Below are 25163 nucleotides of genomic sequence, written 5' to 3'. Positions count from 1 at the left end.
GCTTCAGATTGTAATATCATCCTGTGGAACGAACAACGAACAGCAGTAATCCAACAATAGTAGCAACAACGACAACATCAGTGCAGTTGAAAATCCATGTAGAAAATAATGCGAGATGTCCCGCAAAGCATACATACCCACTCCCGCTCCCCTCCCCCTCCCTTTCCTCCTCGATGGAAACCTCAAAAGAGAAAAACAAAACAGCAAACTCGAAAGAAACAGAAGAAGAGGAGTCGTAGGTCGAAAAGAAAATCCCGGAAGAAAAAGAGAAAAGAAAAGAAAAGAAAAGGTCGAAGACGGAAAAGAGTAAAACAGCAGTGACGAGAACATGTATGGATGTATGATATGTTATGTTATGTTATGTTATGTTATGTTATGTTATGTTATGTTATGTGAAGTTGTATATGTAATTGCACACGACGATGTGAGGGTTGTGAGTTCCCTCGAGGAAAATCACCAGGGATACAGTACGGACCCACAGAAGATACACACACAGGATACAGGATACAGAACCACAGCCGATGCGTCGAGAGGCGAGAGGCGAGAAAAAGAAAGAAAGGCAAGGGAGATTCCCACTCCTCGGCCAGACCAGGCCATCCTCTCCCCTCTTCGACTTGGGATTTCCCGCTCTGACTTCCATCCCATCTCATCTCTTCCGCATCTCTGAAAGATCTCACATCGTCATCGTCATCGTCATCCCTCACTTCTCAGGGAGAGTCTGAACATCACCCCCACCAGCGGCACCAGCGGCATCCGCCTCAACGATCTCCGCCGGGATTCCTTCCGGGAAAATCGGAGTCGAAGTCGAAGCAGGAGGGGGTTGTAGCGTCGCTCCTTCCAGGACGGCGGTGGGCTCTTCGTTGGGCTCCTCTCTTATCTCCCCTCCGGCATTTGCGTTTGCGTTCGCATTTGCATTTGCAGGTTCCTCCGGGTGAGATCCGGTTTGGGGGAGGAGGGTGTTTGTTGTTGTTGATGGTGGGGTTGGTGTCGATGATGATGGTGCTGGGGATGTGGTCGAGGGATCCGCTGGGATTGTTTTCGTCGTCGTGGTTGATGATGATGGTGGTAAGGGCGAGGGCGATGAGGAAGCGGCGGGGGGATCCGACGACGATAATGATGATGATGATGGAGGGGGGAGGAGCGGCGGCGGCACGGCAGTCTCCGGGCCGGAGAATTCCCGGGTCGACGGCACCTGCTGTTGCTGTTGTTGCAACTGCCGCGCCTGGACGACGACGTCCTCCGCTTTGCTCTCCCGGACTTCGTCCACCGCGGCCCGGGCGTGCTCCTCGACGGCCTCCGCCGCCGACGTCGCCGCGGCCGTCGCCTTCCGCCACGCCTTCTCCAGCTCCTGCGTGGCCTCGCCGGCGGCATTCCGGGCTTTCTCGCCGAGGGGAGACGCCTCCTCCTCCTGCTGCTGCTCACGGGTGGACTGCGGAGGAGGGTGGGGGACGAGGATGGCGCTTTCCTCCTGTTGGACGAGGGCGGCCTGGGCCTCATCGAAGCCCTGTTGGAGAGCGAGTTCCTGCTCCTGCTCCTGCTGCTGTTGCTGGTGCTGTCGGCGGGCGGCGGCCTGGTGGACCATCTCGATGATCTCCATCTCCTCGTCGTCGTCGACTTCCCGCTGGAGCCTCGCCTCTGCCGCGCTCTGGGGGGCCTCCCCGGCGGCAGGGACCACTCCTGGACCTCGCGAGAGGTTCTGCTGCTGCTGTTGTTGCTGCTGTTGGCCGGCGAACTCCAGCGGTTCGTACTCCCAGTTGCTGCTGTACACCAGGGCGGCGAAGGCGGCGAGGTCGGGGACGCGGTCGACGGCGGCGAGGTATTCGTTGCCCAGCGCGAGGCCGTTGGCGCCCTGGGCGGCGACGCCCGCCAGCGTGGACTCGAGCTCGCCGGAGCCGACGGCGATGGCGTGCGCCTGCTTGCAGAAGGCCGGCAGGATGTGGGCGAGCTTGCAGGTGGCGGTGGGGAGCTCGGTGATGCGCGGCTGGGCGTGGAGCGGCGCCTCCGGGTCGAGGGGCGGGGCCGGCGGCGCGGCGTGGAAGGCCTCGATCGCGATCCGGTGGTCGATGAGGTGCGAGTGGGCGGCGTCGAGGACGCGGGTGAGGACGAAGGAGAAGGTCGGGGAGTCGATCAGGTCGGCGGTCTCGTCGAGCAGGCGGCGGAGGGAGGGGTTGATGAGGGCGGCGGGGTCCTCGACGGGGGCGGCGGCGGCGGCGGCGGGCTCGTGGAGGGGGGATCGTTCGGGGCTGGCGTAGGCGTCGTCGCCGCTGTGGTCGGAGGTGCCGGATTGGCGGATGACGAAGCACTCGTCCTCGGCGGGCGGGAGGAGGTATCCGAGCCACTTGGTCGAGCGGCGCTCCTCCTCCGTGCTGCCTTCGACGATCTTCCGGACCCGCATGATCAGCCCGCCGAGGGACTCCAGCGAGACGTCCTCGCGGATGTTCACCTGCGCGAAGACCTCCTTGACGGCGGCCATGACGCGGGCCATGATCTCGCGGCTGCCGCGGTGCAGCAGCCACCAGGAGAAGGTGAGGTATTTCCGGTTGGTCTCGAAGTCGTTGCCGTACGCGTTGTCGTAGTTGTCGTCGTCGTGGTTCTCCAGGGAGATCCTCGAGGCGTGGGCGGGGTTGGGCGGGGAGGCGAGGGCCACGACCGAGGAGAGATAGGTCCTCCGACCGAGCAGGTTCAGTTGGATCCTCGTCAGCAGGGTGAGGAGACACAGCGTGTAGACCAGGGTCAGGGCCCGCGCGATGGAGTTGATCTTCATGTCCTGCCACAGCTGCGCCTTGCTCCTCCTCGGCCGTGCCGCCGTGATGTCCGGGTTGCTCGAACCGATCTGGCTGGTGTGTAGGAAACTCTCCGTCAGACTCTTCCCGTCGTCGCCGACGGTGCTGGGTGCGGCGGAAGGGAACTCGGACGAGCCGGCTTCGGACGCGCCGATCCGCCGTAATCGTTCCTGTCGTTCCTGTTGGAGCTGCTCGGAGATCTGCTCGACGGGGAGGGCGGCGACGATCTCATCGCGGACGGTGGGGAGGAGGGCGAGGACGGTGTAGGTGCAATCATCTTGGTTCTGTTCGAAACGCCGTCTCAAGCTGGAAGGGGATCCGTTAGCCAATCGTCTCCTCTCGTCACTTTCCCTCCCGACTCTCCTCCTCCTCCTCCTCTTCCCCTGTTCAATCTTTTGTGGAGTCCCTTACTTTTCCTTGGAGATCTTCTCCTCGCTCATGCGCAATCGCGCCTCGTGGAGCTTGCCCAGGACATATTGACCGGCGAGGTAACCTGCGCCGACGACGCTGGCACCGATGAGGAGGTTGTTCCGGTTCCGGTTGAACCAGCGCTTGACCGCGTCGAACATCGAATCATCGGTGTCCGTGTTGCATATATGTCGCGTAGATCGTTGGACTGAAAGGGAATCGAAGTCGGAGAGGGAAATGCTCCTTTGGTGGAGTCCGAATTGGAAGGGTCGATGGTGATGGGATGAGATGAGATGAATTGATGTCGGATCTCACGACGTCGACGGCTTCGAGCCAATGATGGGGGGAGAGAGAGTACAGGGCCGGCGATGAAAGTGATGATGGTTGTTCGTTGGCACGCGACCGAAGCCGAGGTGCATACCACCGCCTCCAGATCGATCTCGCATGTGGGCAAATTATGGGGTAAATCATGAGACAAATCCTGTCACTTTTTACGTGTGAGACGTCTCGTGGATTATACGGCCAGCTCTCCACGTTGACCCTAAACACTTTCACAACCCTGACATATTCATATGATTGGAGTACAGACATCCCGGTCCACCTTTCAGTGGACTGGCAACATATCGAGATGGACAGATGTGTCCTAGGAGTAGGAGTATGTCGATATGAATGACGATTCCGAAAAGCGTTCAGGAACCACTATAAAGTCACGCATTGCCCATGAGGATAATAAGAACAAGTCTAGCCAGGGTGATGGTACAGAGACACAACCCCTTTGTTCCGTCCCATTCTCGCAAAGACGAGGAAAGCATAGAGAGGAGAAGAGAGAGAGAGAGAGAGAGGGGGGGAGAGAGAGGGGGAGGAAGCGAAAGGGAGACGACAAACCAGATGGTACATATCATCCCACACAGGCCACCCATCGCCTCTCCAGCACGATCTGCCCAAGAAACACGTCACCGCCCATAATTATTACGGTACCTAACCCATCAACACCCGCACGCCCCACAGCCTGACCCTCCCGTCGACCCTCCTCCGACAGACGGGACAGTCCGCGACCCTCTCGGCGCAAGCCTCACAGGCCACGACATGGCCGCAGCCCAGGAAGGCCACCTCCAGGGCGCCCTCGTAACAGACGCGACAGACGCCGCGGTCGTCGTCCGTCACCGTCCCGCTCAGGACGAAGGAGCCCGTTTTGCGGCCCTTGCGCCACGTCCCCTTGAAGACGTTCCCGGTGGAGGCCTCGGTGAGGACGCCCGGGCCGTGGTGTCGGCCTTTGCGCCAGGAGCCCGTGTACGTGTCGCCCGAGGAGGCGTAGACCATGGTGCCGGTGCCGTGTGGGCGGTGCGCCAGGAGGGTGCCGCGGTATTCGTCGCCGGACGTGCCGATGAGGTGGCCGGTGCCGTGGTGTTGGTGGGTGGACGGGTGGTGTTGGCCGTGGTAGTAGGGGCCGCCGAGCCAGTCGATTGTGTGGGTGGGCAGGGAAGGGTCGGTGATGGAAGGCGTGATGGGAGGTTTTGTGGTGGTGGTTGTGGTGGTGGTGGGTTTGTCGGAAGGTGTGGTGGTAGAGGCTTCTGCTTCGGCAGGATCGCCGTCCTTGGTCGCGGAATCTTGTTTGTTGTTATCGGTCTCGTCGTCATCGTCATCATCATCGTCATCATCGTCGTCGTCGTCGTCGAGGTCGTTGTTCTCTTCGTATGCACGATTTTCAACCCTCTCCCATCCATCATCGCTCGAGGACGAGTCACCGTCGTCATCCCGCGCCGTGGCATCGGCATCGGCATCGACTTCTGCTTCGGCTTCTGCTTCGGCTTCGGTCTCGACCGCTCCAGCTGGAGGCACAACCCCCACCCCAGCCTCAGCCATGACGACATCCTCTCCATCCATGAGCACCGATGCCGACGTCGTGGCATCCGCTGTTGGAGTCGTCGTCGAAGCATCTGTGACAGACGCATCCGTCGCAGGGCCCGTCCCAGCCTCATCCGCCGACGCCGGAACGTCACCAACGACGGTATCAGCACGCTGATGCACCGCCTCGGCGATCGCGGGGGTATCGTTCGTCTCTATCGGCGCGACACCATCCGCCGCCGCCGCCGCCGCATCCGGGATTTCCTCGTCGGCTTCGGGCTCAGGGCTCTTCGCGGCGGTGACGTCCTCCGCCTGGTCCATGACGCTCTCCGTCATCTTGGAGGCGTCCGCGTCCTCGGGGCGATCCTTCTTGCGAAGGGGTGGAGTCCAAGATTCCTCGAGACAGGGCGCAAAGGTCTGCTCCGCGTAATCCTCTCGCACATACATGACCGCGGAGGAGACTTCGATGTCGGAGGAGGAATGCTCGAACGGCAAGCGGAAGGTGTCGTCATCGGCGGGATTGGTGTCGGCGTCCTCTTTTCGGCCGGAATGTTTGTCTCGCGCTTGCTTCTCGGTCAGGCGGATGACGCGGCCTTCACGGTAGTTGTACCAGCCTTTACCGACGCCACGCGGGCGGACGAACGCGTTGTATCGGAAGGAATGGAGGCGGCTGCTGTGGGTGACGAACGCGAAGAGGGTGTACCTGTGGCCGTCGACGGTGATGTGGTCCTGCACCTCGACGGCATGGTTGAGCTTCTTCCACTTCCGATCTTTCTTGTCGTGCTCATGGCGTTGCAGCTCCAAGGTCAGCAGCGCGGGACATGCGATTGGCGTGGGATGATGATCGACAGCCGCTTGGATCGATCGGTGCTCTTTCGTTCGGAGACGATTCGGGCCGCAGACGCTTCCCTTTTCCGCGTCGAAATCGCCCAGTAGCTTGTTCCACTCGACGACGATCGGATCGGTCTCTCCGAACTCCGTCCTCAATCGCTTCGCAATCTCCGCGAATTCCTGCACCACATCCCGTCTCGTGCGCGAGGACCGACCATGCCGCGACGATGAAGGTCGTTTTCGGGCGTACATCTTCCACAGCTCATGCAGAGACCATTCCTTGCCCAAGCGCTCTTGATCCGCGGTCCGGACAAAGTCCCGGAACGGTTTGAAGTGGAGCGAGATGATCCCCGGGATGGCCTTCCACATGCTCTGATTGGACGATCGCAATCCGGTGATGCACACATTGCTCTTCATCCGTTGCGCCCACGTCAAATCTCGATCGTCCAGATGTTCCCACATGCTACCCGTCGGGTCGTTGACGATGCGGATGAACGCGGAAAACGCCAACTTGTCGTCCGCCAGGATGGCCTTGCGTTGTCGCATATGTTGTCGCATGTGGAAGCTGTATCGCGGCGACTGCGTGAAATACTTCCAACCGTAATCGGGATATCGCTTGTGGTATTGATGCGCTTCTGTTTCGAACTCATATGACCGCGGCTCCTCGGGATTATACATGACGACCGAGATCTGCGCCGCGACGGATCGGCGATGCTGGACACGTTTGGCCCCCTCGAGGAACGGGAACGGCGGGTCGTCGAAGTCCTCGAACTCGGCGTAGTCCGGCGCCAGCATGCTGACGCATTCGACGTAGACGCTGAGATATTCCGTGTCGTTGCCGCGCGGGTAGAACTTGATCTGCCAGTCCAGCCCGCCAATGCGAACCACCTGGGAGCGCATGATCCTTTGGTTGTTGGGCTCCTCTCTCGTACCGTTGTAGTGCTCCACCAACCAATCTATCCGACCCGACTCCACGGGCGTCATTTCCGGGTCGTCGACCGGTAAGAACGTCCTCTCCTCCCAGTGTCTGTGATCCAATGCGCTGTGCTCCTCTTGCGACTCGATGTATTTCAGCTCATCTTCCGAAGGGGTTGATTTGTCCTCTTCGATCGCATGCCATTTCCGACGGATCAGTCCCGTGCCATCATCATCATCCTCATCGTCGTCGTCGTTTTCAGTGTCGTCGTCGTCGTCGTTCTGGGAGCCGTCCTCTGACGCAGCTTGATTCGCTGCTGCAGGAGGCGGAGGCGGTGTATCGGTCCGGGTCAGACCGGTCGGATTCGTCCTGGATCGTGGCGGAGGCGGTGGGAAGAAGGCTCGAGTGTGATCGCGGAGGAGGGCGGCGAGGGCATGCAAGGACGGCGTGTCTCCGATGTTCCCGTCGGATATGGCCGCCAATGCCGCGAGGAATGTGGGATCTGGGCCCCCGAGGGCGGCGAAGGGCGATTCTTCGCCAGGCATGGCACCCAGACCAAAGGGCGATGTCCGCGGTAGATTCGGGAGTGGTGGTGGAGGAGGTGGTGGTGACGGTAGTAGGTCTGTCGAGGTCGAGGTCGAGGTCGCGGCAGCAGGAGGTGGAGGTGGAGGAGGAGGTGACGAAGAAGAAGTTGTCGGTGGTGGGTGTTCATGGTGCTGTGATGGCGAGTCTTGTGTCTGCGGAGTTGGCGCGGGTGGAGGATTTGAAGTGTCTTCGGTTTGCACATCACGCGAGCCATCGTTGGTCGGGACGGGCGGTATGGTGGGCGGAGGTGCTTCGTCCATGGTGACGATGTGAAGTGACGATGTGAGAAGCGGTCGATTGGTGGTTGGATGTGTGGATGTGCAGATCGATGTAGGTGGAAGAGAAGAAAGACGAGAGAAGAGAGAAGAGAGAAGAGAGAAGAGAGAGAGAGGGTTGAAGAAGAAGGTTGGTGGTGGTGAGGATGTGTCACTGCACAGGGCTGTTGGATATATATGTATATACAATACAGTAGCTCAAAGTGACGCAGATATGCCTTCACTGCCGATCGGCGGTGATTGTACTGGAGCTGTTGTACAGTAAGCAAGTAGCAGTAGTAATAGTGTTAGTGAGGCCGCCCGCTCCGCCGCCCAGTTGTTGCCTGGCGGGTGAGTGAGTGAGTGAGTGAGTGAGTGGGTGAGTCACGTGGAGCGAGTGTGAATGAATGGACGCACTGATTATGATGACTAGATCACCTAGGTATTGTTATTATGATCATGTTATTCCGCTCTTCTCCTCTGACCGATAAACCTGAATTGATCATATGGTGGTGGTGGTGGTGGTGGTGGTGGTGGCTGTGGATCATGTATGATATACCTGCATTCCAAGGTTTGTACTGGACAGCACAAGCTCCAGCCGTACTGTTATACACCATTTATTACTACCTACCTAGGCATTCTATCATCCATTGCTGCGTCTTAGCCCGTGAGATGCGGCTGAGCTACCACTAGGCGCAGTTCGGGCGGAGTTCGTGCCATTCGTTTTCGGTTTTGGGTTTCCCTGGACCCCTTCTCTCTCTCTCTCCGCCTAGGTAGTCTGGTAGTCTGGTGGTCACAAAAGTCTGGGGTAAGAAATCCGTGGTAGTAGGGATGTACCCAGGTATGGATGGAGTGCGCTTCCATACACACACACACACACATGAATTCTGGAACAGCCCTGCAGCGTCGAGGGAGAGACCCGAACAAGGTTGCAGCAGCGACACCGACGATACATATATTGCCCAATGAGGAACAAGAAGCAAAAAAACCAAAAACCAAAAAAACAACGACCATGGATTTGTTCGGATCCGACTGAATAGCAGGAGAAAAACATGTCTTTGTTCGGATCCAACTGGATGGAGAAGAGCAGCCACACTGACCAAAGCCCTTTTTTCCCCTCTTCCATATTTCCCCATCAATCGACTCGGGCGAACGTCGCCGCCACCAGCAACGGGAAGGCCAGCGTCGCTTCGGCGTAGACCTACATGGCAGCGCTCGTCAGTCCCGAAGAAGAAACTCGCTCGCGACATTTCCAAAAAAAAAAAGAAACAAAACCTCTCTCCGACTCCTTTTGGTTTCCGACGCGAGACCCCAGGGACTTGGGGAATAGCAAAGAAGAAGAAAAGGGTGGTAAAAAAGAGGGAGAAAAGGTGTAAAAGGAAAAAAAGAAAAAGAAAAGAAAAGAAAAAGATAGAAACTCACCTTCACGCTCTCCGCCCCGACCTTGATCTTCCCCCAGCTGACCGCCTCGTCCGGGCGGGCGCCCGCGTCCGACCCGTCGAACTCCTGCGCCGTGTTGATGAAGACCGCGCTCTCCGCCCCGTTCCGCATGAGGTTGGCGTTGGCGATGTGGTGCTTGACGAGGCCGCCGCCGAGGACGATCATGCCGGTGCGGCGGGCGCGCACGGCCAGGGTGTTGATCTTCCGGATGTCCTCGACGATGTCGATGCGGAGGTGGCGGCCGATCCCGGCCGCTTTGAAGGTGTGGAAGTAGAGCATGTCGCCCAGGCTGCCGTCCGTCAGCGCCGGGCAGAAGACCGGGATCGAGTTCTTGCTCGCCCAGTAGTAGACGCTGCGGGGGTCGTTGATCTCGTGGCCGAGGCGGGCGATGACCTTGCTGGGCGTCCAGGAGAAGGGTTCGTCGTCGTCGTCGTCGTCGGTCGAGGCGGGTTGGGTCCGCGCGGCTTCTTGCTCGAGGAGCATCTGGTCGAGGATCGGCATCACCCAGTCTTCGAAGGCGCAGTAATTGCTGTTCGGCACGACGAGGTTCCCGATGCGGTTCATGCCTTTGGCGCGAAGCCCGGCCCCAGCCGTGGCGAAGTCGCCGAGGTAGGTCGGAGCCAGGCATTTGATGAAGTCCTCCTCGACGCCGCCGGCGGTGGTCACGATGGCGGAGACGTGGTTATGTTGCACCAGCCAGCGGATGGTCTCTCGCAGGCCGGATGAGATCAGATTGGACGTGTAACCCAGGAAGATGGTCGTCTTGTCGCCGGTTTCGGGATCTCGCCAAGTGCGCTGTGAAGTTCACAATGCACCATCTTGTCCTCAGTCAATTCTTCATTCACGACATCATGTCCCTCACTTCCGCTAGAGGATCGATCGACGCTCCAATCCAAGCGGGAGACGAGGAATAAACGAGTGAGAAAGACATACCATCCCGTCCACGATCTCCTTTGCTCGGCCCAATGACGAAGCCTGGAACCCCATATGGGCGAAATTCTCCACCATCTCCGCCGCGCTGACATTTCGTCCCTTGGAGAAGAAATCATCGAATTCGAGGCCCTGCACCGGTTTCGAGTCTTGAGGGACCGGATCGGAAGGTTTCAGGACCGCAGCGGTGGCACCCGTCGGTGCTGCTGCAGGAGGAGTGGTCGACGGCGGGACGGAGTCGGCCATTGTGTGATTTTATTTATATGTTGTTGGGATTAGGAGGAGATGTGGATCCGACTGGTCGACATTGACATCCTGCGAACGTGTCGAATGAAGAATATAGTAGTCCCCGTCTGAGGGAAATTTTCGGTTCGAAATCTGATCATGACGATGCCCGTCCTTCGTGACGTGAATGGATGGCGTCTCCTCCCCACCATGCACCAGGTGGGCCAGCTGAAACCTATCTATGTATGCCTCAGGCTCCGAAAGAAGCCCTACATGTAACCTTTGCGTGCCTTGCACACACCCGTGGACGCCTTGGAAGCAACCGGCAAAAGCGCACGTGACGGGGCCGGAAATAAGGTTTCCACGCCGGCGTCCCGAGGTTATGAGTCTTTCAAGTGCAGAACGCTGCTCCGGCTGTGCGCACACAGTAATCAGGAATGCATTCGAAGGGAGACCACAAGTCCCGTATACCTTACTGCAGGTGCATCCCCGGAGCTCTCGTGAGGTATCGGCTACACTGGACCTTCCTGGTTCCGGAGGTACATGTAGACGCACATATGCACACATGCACGTCTGCATACAAATCCATGATCGTTAGGGGGTTACGTATCGATCTATGCGCTGTCAACACAGATGGATGATGTTACCGTACATACAACAGTAGGCAGACCTGATCCTTCTGTCTCGGTTGGTGTGGAGTCCACGCACGTGACGTGTCGTTCTCTCTGTCTCTGTCTCTCTCTCTCTCCCAGGGCAGAGACTCTTCCCGGTAACGGGCGACGGAACGACGGGCGGGCGGGCGGCTCGGGGTGTGTGTGTGCGTGTTCGTGTGTGTCTGTGTCTGTGACACGATTGATGAGACGATGAGGGAATCTCGGAAAATCCTAGACGGTTCGTTTCGCTAGTGCGATCCCCCATCTGTCCCCATCTGCAGGCCACCGCAGCCCCGTGATGAATATTGCTGGAGATTCTCTCCCTCGCCCTCTCTCTACACTTTCCTCCTCTCCCGCTCTGTTGCCATATCAATCATATCCGTGGTAAATCTGCCGTTTTCACACGTCTCGAGATCAGTGCTCGCTCTGGATCGGTGGCAAGCCCGGATATGTACTTGGCGATTCCTCTGCGTTACACTCGGTGGACGCCAAATTGACCACGTGGTGCTCCTGTATGCGCCCGGATTGAAACCATCAAACATCCCATGATGGTGAAATAAAAAAAACAAGTGGGACAAGCCATATCTCACTGCCATGCCATGATTGAAATGGCCAGGAACGAATGATGGCCGTAGACGCCGTGACAAAGCGGTTGCGACTCATTCATTCATTCATTCACCCATCATCGCCAAACGAGCGAGATTCGGGCGGCGGGTGGAGGGCGAATGGTGGTTGGTCGACCCGGGCGGGTGTGTGTGGGAGCCACAACCTCGAAATCCTCGTCCTTTTCCCGGAGCCGGGACGTGCGCAAGAGGAAGAAGAAGAAGAAGACGAAGGCGACGGTGATGATGACTGATGATGGATCATGGATCATGGCGTGGGTGGGACCGAACGAAGACCCAAAGGGAAAATGGAAGAGGGTGTGTGGCTAGTGTCGCAATGGTGTTTCGGCCCTGTTTTGTCTTGGGTCTTTTTCCCTGTTACATAATCAGGCGTTTTGCAGGTGCCGCCACGATGATGGGAGAAGGCAAACCTCCCTCCCTCCAGGCTGGTCGCTGGACTGTGCCACAGTCACCCACACCTCCTCCTCCTCCAGGTCCGTTCCCGTTCCACATGCACGTCCACACATCACATCTGCAGGGTGGCGCAGACGCTAGGGGCAGAGATTGTGCTTTGTGCATACATGCAGGTGTGTGTGGGTGTGTGTGATTCGTGATCGTCTTTTCTCTCTTTTCTGCCTGTGTCTTCCTGATCGGTTTCCCGACCGCTCCCTCTCCTCCTCCTCTTCTGCTTCTCCTTCCATCGCTTCTTCATCTTTCCCATTTGCACTGCACCATCGTTCTTGCACATGCACAGGACGTGTACCGAGTCTAACTTCTCGAATCCGACGACTCTTCTCAGGTGCCTTTTCAGGCTCTCGTCTTCTCGTATATACGCGTGGTATCCTGGTACAGTATCTTACATAGTATCTTACATAGCATCCTACAGCCCCATCCCTGTGCGCCCGGCATCTTGGGCTGTGCTGGTTGTATAATTCGAGGCTTTCGCTGGCGTGTGATTGGACCATCTTTCGCAGGCAACTCTAGTAGGCTTCCCTCGGATAAAAACGCACGCACACGCACCACGCACCACGCCGACCTAGGGACACCTCATCATCATCATCATCATCAATCTGGAGCTAGTGCGATATGGTGACCTGGTAAGTCATCAGGGCAGGCAGAGAGCAGCCAGAGCCAGAGCCAGAGCCAGGACCAAACAAGGATGCTCCCGAGCCCCCGTTTCCAGCGTTTGTCGTAGTCGTCGCCGTCGTCGCCGTCGTCTTCGTCTTGTCCCTTGTGCCTTGATACTGTACTGTACTGCACTGGACTGTACCGGACTGTTACAGCAGAGGCCAGAGAGTAGTGGCCAGAGTAGTCTGCGGTAGCGCGTAAATGGTGGTGAAACATCTTCTCTTCCCTCTCGGCTGTCCATGTGATGATACTCCTGATCTTCCTGCCATTCCGCCAGTCCTGTCAATTAATCCATCACTGACCGTCGAGGAACGTACTGTTCTGCTGTACTTCAGTCCCGTGGTGCACGGCTGCTTATTATTATTCATCAACACTGTCATCATTATCAACACCATCGTTATTATCGTCATTGTCAGCATTCTCACGGATTGTCCACCTTCTCCACACCATCACCGTTGTCTCGGGCTCTGTGTGACATACACACACACCCACACACGCGCGCGCGATACCAGCACACTCGAAATCCCGTCGGGCCGTAGCGGGCGGGAACCATTCAATGGACAATTGAACGGCCACTCACCTGCGATCCATCCTCTCACGCTACCGGTACCGTTTGGCTGCTGCTGTTGCTGCTGCTGCTGCGCTACTCTGCTGGGGGCGTTTTCTCGATTCTCCCTTTCCTCCATCACCAGTGCGCACACACTCATACACACACGCACGACATTACATGCATCTCCCTCTCACACGCATTCACATCCATCTATAGCTGGAGAACGACGACACCCCGTCATCATCATCACGCCGCCGGAAATCCATCTCACAGCGCCGCGCTGCCTCTGCTGGTCTCTTCAGCATTGTTTCGTCCATCTTCAGGATCCTCAGGCCCGCGGCGGATGGGTCTGTGAAAAGCCGCCGCCCGCCTTCATCTCATAACTCCTCCCATCCCATCATACTGACACGATTCATCACGACGCGCGCGCACACGCGCCCGATATTCCCTTGACGAGGTGCAGGCGCCTTCATGTCACGATATAATGGCTTCGATTATGGCCGCGGTCCTCCTCGAGATAGATCTCGTTCGCCTTCGCGTTTCTCCGCCGACCGGCGTCAATCCTCCATAGGCGCTTTTGAGAATCGCGCCCCAGGCCCTCCCCACCGAGGACCCGTGTCCGACGCGCCAAGAGGTCCACGCCCGCCCGGAGGTCCCAACACCGCTCCACGTGTCCTGCGTGAGGCCCCGCCGCTGAGTGGCGGCGATCGCGGCCGTCCGTTTCGAGATCGCGATTATGATCGTCGTCCCTCGCCGCCGCCGCCATTGCTGCAGCGGAATCGATCTCCTCCGCGGAACATCCGCGATGCACGTGACTTCCCGCCCCGGGACCTCGACACCACTCGTGCACGTCGTGGATCCCGCGATGGACCTCTCTCCGCCGGCTCGAATTTCTCGGAAAATTCGCCGTTCACGCCGACGGCGCGGGGAGGCGGATTCGGTCGTGGCCGGGGTCGTGGCGACTTTGACTACCGCCCAGGTCGGGGTGGTCGGCGTATGCCCATCGACGATAGAGACCGCGAGCCTATCTTCCGCGACCGTAGTCCACCCGGAAGGTTCGCTCGCGATCTTTCACGCGACAGCCGAGACGCAGATCGCCGCGATGAGCGTCCCCGGTTTGCCGAGCGACGGGACGAGGATCGCCGAGGTGGCGAATGGTCAGATCGAGAGCGCGACTTGGATCGCATGCGACGCGAGCCGCCGCCGCCGCCGTTGGTGACTCGATTAGAGCCGAGGGCATCGAACGAGTCCTTGACCGGCGCTTCCGCTGCCTTCTCGCCGGCACCTGCAGCTCCTCCTATTAATCCGGAGCGACTGGCCATTATCGAGAGCACGACAGGAACCGACACTGCCGCTCGACGGCCTTCTACCATTCAGGCCACGCCGCCTGCACGAGACGCTCGTCGAGATCCACCATCATCAGAGACCCCTGCGTACTTGAACGGTCGAGCAGAGACCATCGCGAATCGATATGGGTCTCGTGGCTCCAGTCCTCCGACTCAAGCTCCACCGGTGCCGGCGTTCAGTTTCGCAATGCCATCGGCTGCACCGCCGCCGACACCCTCACAACCGTCCAAGCTGCAGATGGAAATTAAACCATCGCCCGCCGAGAGTGAGACGTCGACACCTGCAGAACCCAAACCTCCTGTGTCATCATTGGAGAAAAGTCCTGTCGAGACCCGAAAGCCCTTTGCGGAGGATAAGCCTACACGGCAAGGGTCAGAAGCTCCCCATCCAGAGAGGTCCGAAAGACCGCCGTCATCACCAGAAAAGCCGGCTCGTTCAGAGCACCCGGCGGAGAGTGAGCGACCGACCGTTCAGGAAGGCGCAGATTCCCTGCCGAGACACGACACTCTCGAGAAGGGTCCCACACAAGATAGGTCTGGACCGCCTGCCAATGCGCCAGCTGCACCGCGCGCTGAACGCTCACACAGTAGCGATTACTCCATGCCGCCGCGACTACACGGTGTGAAATCCATGGAGAGCCTGGCTCGCAATGCACCTCCTCCGTCATCTGAAGGCCCTTCGGCATACCTTGGATCTATGCCGCCTTCACCCACAGCTGCACGGCAGCCTCTCCCACATCCCTCCAAATCAATATCGCCTCACTTGCAACAGCCCGCACGTTTCGCCGATCCCGCTATCCCCACTGGGCCTAAAGCTACTCGTAGTCTACCCGTACAGGGACCAGACTCTCCTCGAATTCCGTTCACCTCACCCCGACTGGAAGGGATGGCCCACGGTCACGGTGGCTCTCAGCCTGCTCATTCGCCCCCTCCTACTGCGCCACTCGGTCCGCGCAGGCAATCCTTCAGTGTCTCTCCCAAAATCACTCATTCGAGCATACCTAATGCGCCGAAGGGGCCTCGCGGGGCTCTGCCGATCGCACCGCGTGCCATCGATCGCGGTCCGCCCACGCAGAATCGACCGACGATGCCTGCTTTTGCACCTCCATCGGGACCACGGAATCTCCAATGGAATCAATGGAGGAGACCGCCTCCTTCATATGGGAGCGAGAAGTTGGGACCGGGTATCCCTGCCAAGCGCGACGCCAACGGAGACGAAAAGGAAAGACAACCCTCTCGGCCCAGCACATCTACGGACAACGACGCGCAGATCAAATCCGAAGACAGGGATGCTGGACGGTCAGAGCTCGGCCGACCTCACGACGATGCCATGGATGTGGACGACACTTCCCCTCGACGTGCTTCGGCCGGGCAGGAAGGCCATTCCGCGGCGCAATCTTTCTTTGGTAAGACTGTTGAGAAAGGTTACGATGAAGTCGACACCAGCAGCGAAGAGGATGAACTCGACGAAGAAGAGGACGCCACTCTGCTCGAAGCAAAGCACGCGCGAGCGGAGCGAGAATTGCGATCTCAGAAGGCCGACCTCAGCGAATCGAGATATCGCGCTACCACACCGCTGGGATCCATTGCTCGTCTAGCCCGGATATCGGTCAAAGACTTGGAGCGCATCGCCGAGCGAGAACAGGAGATGGACGTCGACGAACAACCCGCTTCTACAGACAAGCCAGCAGCCCCACCCACAGGCCATTCATCGGAAAGCAGCGAGGGCGCAGGCGCTTTGACTCCGCACGGTGATAATCTGCCCGGTGGCGCAAACAACATTGACGAGGATACCAAAGAGCCCAAGCGCCGTCTCCGGCGACCGACACCTGAGCCTATCGAGCTTCCGTTCATGATCAAGGGACAGGAGGCTGTGCCTCTACAAGAACTGGACGTCTTTCATGATAACATCAAGACTCTTGTCGAACGCGATGCAGATATCATGGCAGAGCTGACGCATGATGTTCGGGCCGAGGACGATGCCCAGTACGAAGCCGAGGAGGAATTCAGACGCCTGTATCGCAAATGGAAGGACGAATGTCGCGAGTTGGAACGTGCCCAGGAGGCTCAGGAGAACCTGGAACGACAGCAGTCCATCGAACCGACCTCCGAGAGAGATCTCTCTCTTCCTCCCTTGGCAACTGCGCCCATTGAAGGCCGTCGCGTGCTGAAATTCAGCAGCGAGTATGAGATGGAACTCGTGCTCAAGCAATCCGAGGAGACGGCTCGTATTGAACAGGAGAAGCTGGAGCGCGAAGCCATGAAGGTCCAAGCCGACATGCTCAAGGAGGCCGTCATCCCGGATCAGAAGCTCGTGGAGATGTGCAACCGCGACCACCTGATCGATGCGAACCGACTGCGACATCCCGACGATCTCACTGTGGTATTCTCATACGAGCCCCCTGCCGACAATTTCAGCGAAAACGAGCAAAACATCTTCATCGCGGCATTCAAAGATACGCCCAAGAAGTGGGGCGAGATCGCTTCGTTGTTGCCTGGCCGAACGTACAAGGACTGTATCCATCACTACTACACGAACAAGTGGGACGGCCGATTCCGCGACAATCGCGCGAAGAAGTTCAAGGGTGGCCGCCGTGGACGAGGCGGAAAGCCTCGCGTGTCGAGGGGTTCGGCGCTGATGGCCGATCTCAACCGAACCGAGGATGGATCTACCCCGGTAGCCGAATCAGGTACGGGTCGACCGCGTCGGGCTGCTGCGCCGACGACATTCGCGGATAAGGAACTCGAGTCGAAATTGGCGCTCACCGGGCCCTCGCCGAGCAAGAAGACCGCATCGTCGAAGAACGATGGGAATGGCGATGCCGGCGCTGAGAAGGTCACCAAGAAGAGGCGGACGGGTGAGAAGCCTGGTCGGAAAGCCAAGACACCGCATCTTGCTGCTCTCGCCGCGGCTCCCGCCTTGGCTCCGCCTGTACCCCAGAATCAGCCGCCCGCTCCTGTCATGCCGACCAAGGAGGAAGTCCTACATGCCCAGAATCTCGAAGCGGCGAATCTATTGGCGGGTCTGCATTCAGGTCACACGGCGGCCATGATGCATCCCGAAGGCCAGCGGATGATGCTTAACCACCAGGAGCCCTTCCCGATCCACATGGCGGCTGCCGTGGATGAGCCCGCCCGCATCAAGGCGGGCCCCGAAGCTGCCGCTGCCGCTGCATCAGCGGCCTCAAGCAAATCCGGTGCTAACAGCTATTGGTCCGTTCCCGAGCAGACAGATTTCAAGCGTTACATCGCGCATTTCGGCACCGATTTCAACGCCATCGCCACTCACATGGGCACCAAGACGCAGGTCATGATTAAGAATCATTATCAGCGGCAGGTCGATGGTGGTGGCAACGATGAGCTCCGGCGTCTCGCAAGCGAAGCTGACGCGCGCAAAGAACGAGGCGAGAGCATCGGTGCTCCGCCCACACCGACACCTATCGTCAAGCGGAAATACGAGAACCCCCGTACCGCGCTCCCGCCGCAAGAACGCACGCCGCGTTCGAATGCCAACAACCCCGATGCCATGGACCTGGACGACCATAACCCATCATCAGGCGCGCATCCTCCTGCATCGGCTGCTGCAGTCGGGAAACATGCCTCCCCGCCGCAGTTCACCGGGAACAAACCTCGCTATGCTACACCCGCTCAGAGCACGCCCGTTCAAGCCCATCGTATCGTCCCGAGCCCTCTCGGCACCGCGTCAACCCCGGCCACGACCATGTCTTCGACCCCTCCTACCCTCTCACACACACGTCCATACCCGCAATCGCAGCAATCTCTGGGAAGTGGTGGCATACATATCAAACCGGATCCTCGTCCAAGTCTCCAGCCTACAGTTGGATTCCGTTTGGCCAAGCAGGAGCCCGCTCCTCCACCAACGTCCGCTGCTGTCGCGCCTCTTTCTGTCGTCCCACCGCCGTCAGCAGTCGCCGGGCATGGAGCCCTTCATTCGCCCACCACACATGCACCCCCTCCGCAGCATCTTCACCGTCGCGACATCCCCAATGCGAACGATCCCGGTTTCCTGCAAGCCCTTGCCGAGGAACGCGAAAAGGCAATCCGTCTATACGAGCAGCAGAAGCAGCCCCCTGCACCATCTGCCTCGCAGGCGTCGCAGCCGCCGCTTTCGGCGTCTCAGCAACTACAGCAACAGCAGCAGCAAGTCCCACCTGTTGCGGTGCAGGCTCGCCATTCCCCGGCAAACCGACCGCATCACAGCCCGCCTGTCCACGACCGCCGTATGCTCTTCGATGATCGCCAGGCCCCCGGCAGCCCTCCGCGGATGTTCCAGACTCCTCTCCAGCCGCAGTCCGCCGCACCTGCCCCTTCGCATCCTTGGATGTCGCAGCAGCAGCAAGCTTCGTCGTATCCCGCGCCTCCAGTGTCTTCGGGTGCTTCAGCATCGGTGGCTTCGCGCGCGCCGCTCGGGGAGCAGTCTCTCGGAAGAATCGATCCCGTTGGTCTTGCGCAGGCCCCACCGCCTCAGGCACAGCAAAAGATCGTGCCTCCACCTGCTCCCACACCAGCTCCTGGACCGCCCAAGCGATCGAATCTTTCTAGCATCCTTAATTCGGACCCCGAACCGGCCCCACGAGTCAGCGTCATGCGCGACAGCGCTCTCCCTCCCACGCGCCCGGCTTCGCCTGCAACTACCGGGAGATACCCTGGTGCGTATGGGTCGCGCACGGTCGAGCCCAGTCGCCGGGAGCCTTATGCTCAGCCGCCGCCGCCGCCGGCGACGAGCAGTCACATGCACCGTCCACAGTTCTCACAGTCGGCAGCGCCATTGCCGCACGATGCTCCGCCGTCTGCCCACGAACGCGACATGCGCCCAAGCTACCTGCATCGTGGAGCTCTGGGCAACCTCGCGCAAGGTTCCCGCGGAAACCCCTCGCCACCGCCCTACGGACATTCCCGCACGCCTTCGTTGACGACGGGCCCGTCAGCGCCGCCGCCGCCTCGTGACCATCGCTCGCTACTGGGTCAACAGCCCGGTCAAGCTCCTCCACCTGCTAGCGCGCATGGCACGCCTCAACCGATCCACGCCACGCCCTATGGGATGTCTCAAGCCGCTCCGCCACCGCCATTTTCGCAGGCTCCAATGCAGGAACACAGCCGTGCGCACCATGTCCACGAGAGTATGCACTCGCGCGAGCGATATTACGGTGGCCCACCGCCTCAGCAACTCGCGCCGCAGGAGCGCCCCGAGGATCCCTATCGCAGCCGCATGGCGCCGATGGACCAGCGCGAGCGGGATTCATATTACGGCAGCCATCACCGGCAGGATGTCGCCCCACCACCGTCGAGAGAACCTCACCACCCGGCCGACGCGGAACGGCATTACGCCGAGGCGCACCTGAGACATCCCGCCGATGCGGCATCGCAACAGCATCTCCGTCACCAGCCACAAGATCCCCATTCGCAGCAGCGCCAACAGCAGCAGCAGCATGAACAACAGCAGCACCGACAGCTCGAGCAGCAGCAACAGCAGCAACATCGTCACATGGACCTCCACCGTCAACAACAACACGACCACCAACAGCGCCAACAGCATCAACAACTCGAACAACACCGCCACCAAGAAGTCGATCGCCGCCGCCAACAACAGCATCAGGAATCCCTCGACCACCGCCAACCACAACACGCCTACTCCACCCGCGGCCCGCCCTCCCACCATCAACAACAACAACAACAACAGCCGCCATCTCACGGCTCCCCCTACCACACATCAAGCTACACCAACCCCCCTCCCGCCTCGAACCCCCCTCCTCCGAACGCAAGCACCTCCAGCGCCGGAGGCGGCGGCGGCCTCCGCGCCGAAGCCATGCGCGAATCCCAGATCGCCATGCACGAAGCCGAGCGCCGCCTGCAGCAGCAACGCCAACACGCCGCCAGCGTCCAGCAGCAGCACCACGCGCACGCGCACCACCCCTCGTCGGACCTCCGGGACCTCCGGGACGTCCGCGATCGCGTCGCGAGGGGGGAGGACCCCGACCGCGGCGCCGCCGGTCCTCTGTACGGGCGGAATACCCCCTCCTCCGCCGCCTATGCCGGTTATCCCGCCCCCCCGCCGCCGCAGCAAGGTTCCGGCCCGCCGCCACAGGGCGGTGCTGCCGGTGAGAGGAGGGATGCGGGGCCTCCTGCTGGTGGGAGGGGAGACGGTGGAGGATCGAGGCGGTGATGAGATGCACTGATCGATTGATGATTTGTCTTGGCTTGGCTTGGCTTGGCTTGGTTGACACATGACGATGACGACGACGATGATGATGAGCATGTACGACCGGTTGTCAGAGAGAGATTTGTGCTGGGGGCTTTTGTGTCGGGTTCGTTGTGTACGGGGCATTCCACCGCCCACGGGTGAGCGATTCGATTCGATTGGATTTGACCGATGGGTGGAGGGCGACATGTCTGGTACATGCATGGGGACTGTGATAGAATCGGGAGAGACTCCGGGAATAGAAGGGAAGGTCCGATCGGAGCGACGGAGTTCCTCCGGCAGGGAAGACCGCGAAAGAGAGATGAATGAAGAAAAAGGGATAAGAGCGGGTGACGAGAAAGGAGTCCTCATCGCATTACTCCCTCTCCCTCTCCCTTCGCGTTTTTTGTATCATTAAAACACTTCGGTTGTGTTCACTTACTTACCTTCCTTAAAAATTACTTACATTACTTATTCTTTCATTCTTTGGGAGTATTCACTCCTGTTGGAAGTCACTGCCGATCAAAGACATGGAGGCGGAGAGTTATGATCAATAAACGTGATTTATCTATGGGATTAGAAGAAGTAGAGGACGAGTCCTTCCTATCAATCGCTCATTCAGGATGTCTCGTGGTTCCGGCATCGTGCATCTACTGCTCGTTTCCGGAGATCGTGCTGTGGAGAAATTTACATTCGGTTCGGCTCGGCGGGAAGGCTGTCGAGAGCAGAAATCCATAGTGTCTGGACGTGAGTCGGACGGAGTTGGACTTTTGCCGACGTCCTGCGCCGTCGAATTTCAACCATTCGTTTATAGAATCTCTCGAAAGAGAACGATCGAATTGGTGCGAGAGAAAGAAACAAAAAAGTAGAAGCATCGATCCGTTTTATTTTTTCCATTCAGGGCTACAGAATCACACCGCCCACTCGCCGCCATCGTCCTTCTCCGTGACGAACGGCTCGTCGACCATCTTGACCGCCATCTCACTACAGAGCACACAGGCGCCCGCCACGAGCCCGTCCAGTTCCCTCGCCATGGCCTCCCGTTTGCTCTCCACCGCGACGCCTCTTCCGATGACCCTCTGCAGCTCCTTGATCCGCTTCGCCTTGGCCGCGCCGCCGACGTGCATCACGCTCTCGCCGAGGCAGTCCGCGTGGAAGGCGTGCTGGCAGGGGAAGACGAAGAATTGGCGCTGGAGCAGCGGCAGGCGGCAGCGCCAGCAGCGTTCGCCGGGCTCGACGATGGCATAGCGGGACTCCAGCGCGGAGATGTCGGCGGCGATGTTCTTGGCCGTGAGGGCGGAGTCGTCCATGGCGGTCTTGAGCTGGGTGATCTGGCGGGAGTATTCCTCCAGCGCGGAGCAGATCTCCTCTTTGAAGTCGTCGATGATGACGAAGTCGGGGAAGAAAGGGATCAGGTCTTCGATGCGGAGGAGGTCGCATTTCTTGAGGAATTCGATCGCCGGTTTGATGGAGGTGTTTTGGGAGATGACCTTTTTGGCGACTTTGAGCCAGAGCTTTTTGCGCAGGGCCGGATCGTGGGAGGGTTGGTCGGCGACGGAGGCGGCGAGGGTGACTTGGGAGTGTTTGAGGGCGAGGTCGACGGCAGAGGCGTATTGGGACATGGTGCGGTAGACGTGCACGGCGCTTTGGACGCGGTTGTGGGAGATGCAGAGGCGGAGGGCGAAGTCGGCGTCGTAGTTCTGCTCGTGGGCGGATTCTTGCGTTTCGAGGTAGGTGAGGAGCGCGGTCTCGTCGTTTGCGGGATGGGCGGCGTACATGGATATTAGGGTGTTGTGGACGGCGGGATCGGTGGAGTGGGAGTGGTTGATGCAGTACTGCAGGTAGCGGATGGCTTGGTTTTCGCGAAGTGGTACGCTCTCTGCGTGGGTCTTGTTGTAGTTGAGGAGGGCGGGGATGATCTTCTTTGTATCGAGATCGGTTTGACGCATGAGGATATCCACCATCTCGGCAGGCATATGGGCCATGAGGACAGTGCTGTAGCGATAGAACATCTGAGGCTCAATCTGCTTTTTAAGCACAGTCATCGCTTCGACCCACCGCTCCCGTTGGACCCAATATGACAAAACATAGTCGTAATCATCGACCACATTTGCGAAAAACAGAAGCTCTTCTTCCCGACCATGGGCAGAAATGATCTCATATGTCGTCTTTCGGTCGAGATCACCCTTGTGCTTCGAAACGAAATTCTGAAACTCGTTCCGGACCAAAGGTAGCTGCTCAGTCATGTCGGCCGCTGCCGCAAGAGCGGTCCCTCCAGTCGCTGCCAATTCGGCCTTTGTGGAAATAGTATCGTCCAGCTGATTCAGCTTCGCCATATAAAGCTCGACCAGCCAGCTGGCAAGCAATATCCGTTGCATGGTACTGTCTTTCTTCAGCGTCGATAACTTCACGGTGAGGTACTGTCGAAGGGCATCTTGTTCGCCATGGTCGATGAAACTCAAAGCCACATCCTCAAAAGCCTTGGTGCTTCGCCCGAGGACGACTGCAGCTTCCTTGAACCGGCCACGGGAGATGAGATGATCGCCCGTGACAGAAGCGACGGCATCTTTCTGCTCGCCCGTCTTGGCGTACTGCTGTGCGAGATCATATTGGCCCTGCTTCAGCAGGATCTTCCATATGTCGCGAGCCTCATCAGTCACAACGATCTCAAAAATCTCCTGAGATGTGAATAGCCAATATGTTCTCTTCTGGTGGTCGGCGAATAGACCAAGGTTCGTCTGTCCCGGTTCCAGAACTTGCTGGTTGTAGACGATACTCGAATCCAGCCGATTGAAAGCCGTGATCCGCCCTTCGACAAGAGCAAGAGCGTGAAATTGAGTCAAAGCTGCAGAGGAAATCGGTGGCTGTGTAGCACGATTCCTGCCTGCGGATGTTTGTGTCGGCGGCAGCTTTGAAGAGGCGAAGAGTTTCGATGCAGCAAACACCTGTCTTCCAAGGCTGGCCGGATCCGGCGCTGATGTCTGCAGCTTGCCGTGAAACACGCCCTGCGCGCAGAGCCAGGCATATGTTCGGTCTGTGTGTGAAGCATCCGGTGATTGAATCTGTGACGCGTCTGGCATGTCCGGCGATGTCGCCAATAGACACGGAGGATTCGTGCCTGATGCTCTTGGACTCTCGTGTATCGAAGGCGCCTCGCTTTCGAATAATTTGGCATACGTCCCGCTGCCTTCACCCCTCCGGCCCCCTCCACTGGACCGTCCTGCGAAATGTAATAGTTTGCTCTGAGTCGCGACCAGCACCCTTCTCGTCTCTGGCACAGTCGACAACAAATCGGCATAGATCCCAACCACGGCTCCATCCTGCGTGTTGTAGACCACCCTCGCATATTTCTCGTGATTCCTGAGGAATTCGCTATGCGGTTCGATGAAAGTCTCAATCACGCTGCCGTCGCTTGCGCCGAGGAGGATCTCCCGCGTCGAGGCAGTCGGCAGACTAGGATTCCATCCCACAGCTTCCACCTGCACACCCTTCAACTTTCCCAGCTGTTTCGCCTGCCGCGACTGACTATGGAGGTAGAAATTCTCGCCGGCGGTGGTGCTGATCAAGAGATGCGAGGCTGTCGGGTCGAGGAAGAGTTTGCGGATCACACCGATCTCCTGTGGTCGTTTCGGCAAGTCGATGTCGTCGATGTCGCCATCGTTGTCCAGGTCGAAGCGTAGAATCCTGCCGGTGGAGAGCGCAAGGACGAGGACGTTGTTCGCGACTTGCGCGGCGACGAAGTCGGCGGAGATGTCGAAGCGTAGCTGGACCTTTTGCACATCGAACATGGGCGGAGCGGCGTCGTCCTGGCCGCCGCCGACGGTATTATACGCCATTTGGTGGGTTCACATGCCCCGGTACATTGAATACTCGGTCTTCACAGCAATCATCTGGACGTTATGGCGGATCGTTCGCAACACACGTCAAGCTGGGCGGACGTGACGTGCATGGAGCTCGGACCAATTCGATATCGTCAGCTTCACGAACAGACGGATCCGGGAGAAGAGCAGCGGCAATCCAATCCTCACCAGCGATGAGCATATGTTTAAGCACACGATGCATCTCTCGACGCCATACGTACAAATATAGGCATGACTGTGGCAGCATGACTATGTAGAAGCCGTGAATCCTTTAAAATCAACGCAGCAACTACGGCAGCATTTTGAAACTCCATCCTGACATACTTTCATTACCCAAGACACTCCTCTCATGGGCGAAGACCGCGCTATTGGCAAGACATGACATGACAAGATCAGCTTGAAAGCCACTTCAACCTAGAACACATCTTTTCACAATCTCCTGTTAGAAATCCCAAGTTCATCATCAGAAGATGAAGAGAAAAAAGAGGTTTCGTACATGTAAATATAGCACAACACCAGAGAGTAAGAAGGGGTTTCAAGAACCCGGCCCCAAGAGGAGAGGGAGAGAGAGGCCGAGTCCCTCGTCAAGAAACCATCGCCATCAAAGA

The 25163-nt window shown here is 58.6% G+C and overlaps 7 protein-coding genes across 7 annotated transcripts; 1 reads left to right on the top strand and 6 right to left on the bottom strand.

The window, feature by feature from the left end:
* Positions 1-319: 319 nt before the first annotated feature.
* On the bottom strand, positions 320-3563 carry K489DRAFT_380499 (Peroxin-3-domain-containing protein). Its single transcript, XM_033604894.1, has 2 exons — positions 3195-3563; positions 320-3089 (listed from the first exon to the last, which is right to left on the bottom strand). Exons 1-2 carry the CDS (start codon positions 3350-3352, stop codon positions 701-703), a joined length of 2547 nt encoding a protein of 848 aa, XP_033460142.1. The 5' UTR covers positions 3353-3563; the 3' UTR covers positions 320-700.
* A 125-nt stretch (positions 3564-3688) lies between these two features.
* On the bottom strand, positions 3689-7980 carry K489DRAFT_380497 (uncharacterized protein). The gene has a single exon (XM_033604893.1). It carries the CDS (start codon positions 7626-7628, stop codon positions 4170-4172), a length of 3459 nt encoding a protein of 1152 aa, XP_033460141.1. The 5' UTR covers positions 7629-7980; the 3' UTR covers positions 3689-4169.
* Positions 7981-8732: 752 nt separating this feature from the next.
* K489DRAFT_380494 (Deoxyhypusine synthase) lies at positions 8733-10104 on the bottom strand. The gene is made up of 2 exons (XM_033604892.1): positions 9996-10104; positions 8733-9857 (listed from the first exon to the last, which is right to left on the bottom strand). The coding sequence occupies exons 1-2, from the start codon at positions 10047-10049 to the stop codon at positions 8841-8843; spliced, it is 1071 nt and encodes a 356-aa protein (XP_033460140.1). The 5' UTR covers positions 10050-10104; the 3' UTR covers positions 8733-8840.
* A 1770-nt stretch (positions 10105-11874) lies between these two features.
* Positions 11875-12620, bottom strand: K489DRAFT_224789 (uncharacterized protein). The gene has a single exon (XM_033599762.1). It carries the CDS (start codon positions 12435-12437, stop codon positions 12024-12026), a length of 414 nt encoding a protein of 137 aa, XP_033460139.1. The 5' UTR covers positions 12438-12620; the 3' UTR covers positions 11875-12023.
* K489DRAFT_424987 (uncharacterized protein) lies at positions 12538-13464 on the bottom strand (the record flags this gene model as incomplete). The annotated part of the gene is given in 4 exon segments (XM_033608278.1): positions 12538-12879; positions 12918-12973; positions 12993-13067; positions 13181-13464. The coding sequence occupies 4 exon segments, from the start codon at positions 13305-13307 to the stop codon at positions 12538-12540; spliced, it is 600 nt and encodes a 199-aa protein (XP_033460138.1). The 5' UTR covers positions 13308-13464.
* Positions 13297-21164, top strand: K489DRAFT_380492 (uncharacterized protein). The gene has a single exon (XM_033604891.1). It carries the CDS (start codon positions 13622-13624, stop codon positions 20678-20680), a length of 7059 nt encoding a protein of 2352 aa, XP_033460137.1. The 5' UTR covers positions 13297-13621; the 3' UTR covers positions 20681-21164.
* A 66-nt stretch (positions 21165-21230) lies between these two features.
* K489DRAFT_380491 (uncharacterized protein) lies at positions 21231-24616 on the bottom strand. The gene has a single exon (XM_033604890.1). It carries the CDS (start codon positions 24529-24531, stop codon positions 21607-21609), a length of 2925 nt encoding a protein of 974 aa, XP_033460136.1. The 5' UTR covers positions 24532-24616; the 3' UTR covers positions 21231-21606.
* Positions 24617-25163: the final 547 nt, after the last annotated feature.

Source organism: Dissoconium aciculare (genome assembly GCF_010015565.1).
Source record: "Dissoconium aciculare CBS 342.82 unplaced genomic scaffold K489scaffold_6, whole genome shotgun sequence".
Lineage (NCBI taxonomy): Eukaryota > Fungi > Ascomycota > Dothideomycetes > Mycosphaerellales > Dissoconiaceae > Dissoconium > Dissoconium aciculare.
This window is presented reverse-complemented; position numbering and strand designations above follow the sequence as displayed.

Coding starts and splice junctions, on each gene's coding strand:
- K489DRAFT_380499 (XM_033604894.1), bottom strand. CDS start 3,352: ATGTTCGACGCGGTCAAGCGCTGGTTCAACCGGAACCGGAACAACCTC. Junction 3,090..3,194: donor GAGAAGATCTCCAAGGAAAA/GTAAGGGACTCC, acceptor ATCCCCTTCCAG/CTTGAGACGGCGTTTCGAAC.
- K489DRAFT_380497 (XM_033604893.1), bottom strand. CDS start 7,628: ATGGACGAAGCACCTCCGCCCACCATACCGCCCGTCCCGACCAACGAT.
- K489DRAFT_380494 (XM_033604892.1), bottom strand. CDS start 10,049: ATGGGGTTCCAGGCTTCGTCATTGGGCCGAGCAAAGGAGATCGTGGAC. Junction 9,858..9,995: donor AGGAGATCGTGGACGGGATG/GTATGTCTTTCT, acceptor TGAACTTCACAG/CGCACTTGGCGAGATCCCGA.
- K489DRAFT_224789 (XM_033599762.1), bottom strand. CDS start 12,437: ATGGTCCAATCACACGCCAGCGAAAGCCTCGAATTATACAACCAGCAC.
- K489DRAFT_380492 (XM_033604891.1), top strand. CDS start 13,622: ATGTCACGATATAATGGCTTCGATTATGGCCGCGGTCCTCCTCGAGAT.
- K489DRAFT_380491 (XM_033604890.1), bottom strand. CDS start 24,531: ATGGCGTATAATACCGTCGGCGGCGGCCAGGACGACGCCGCTCCGCCC.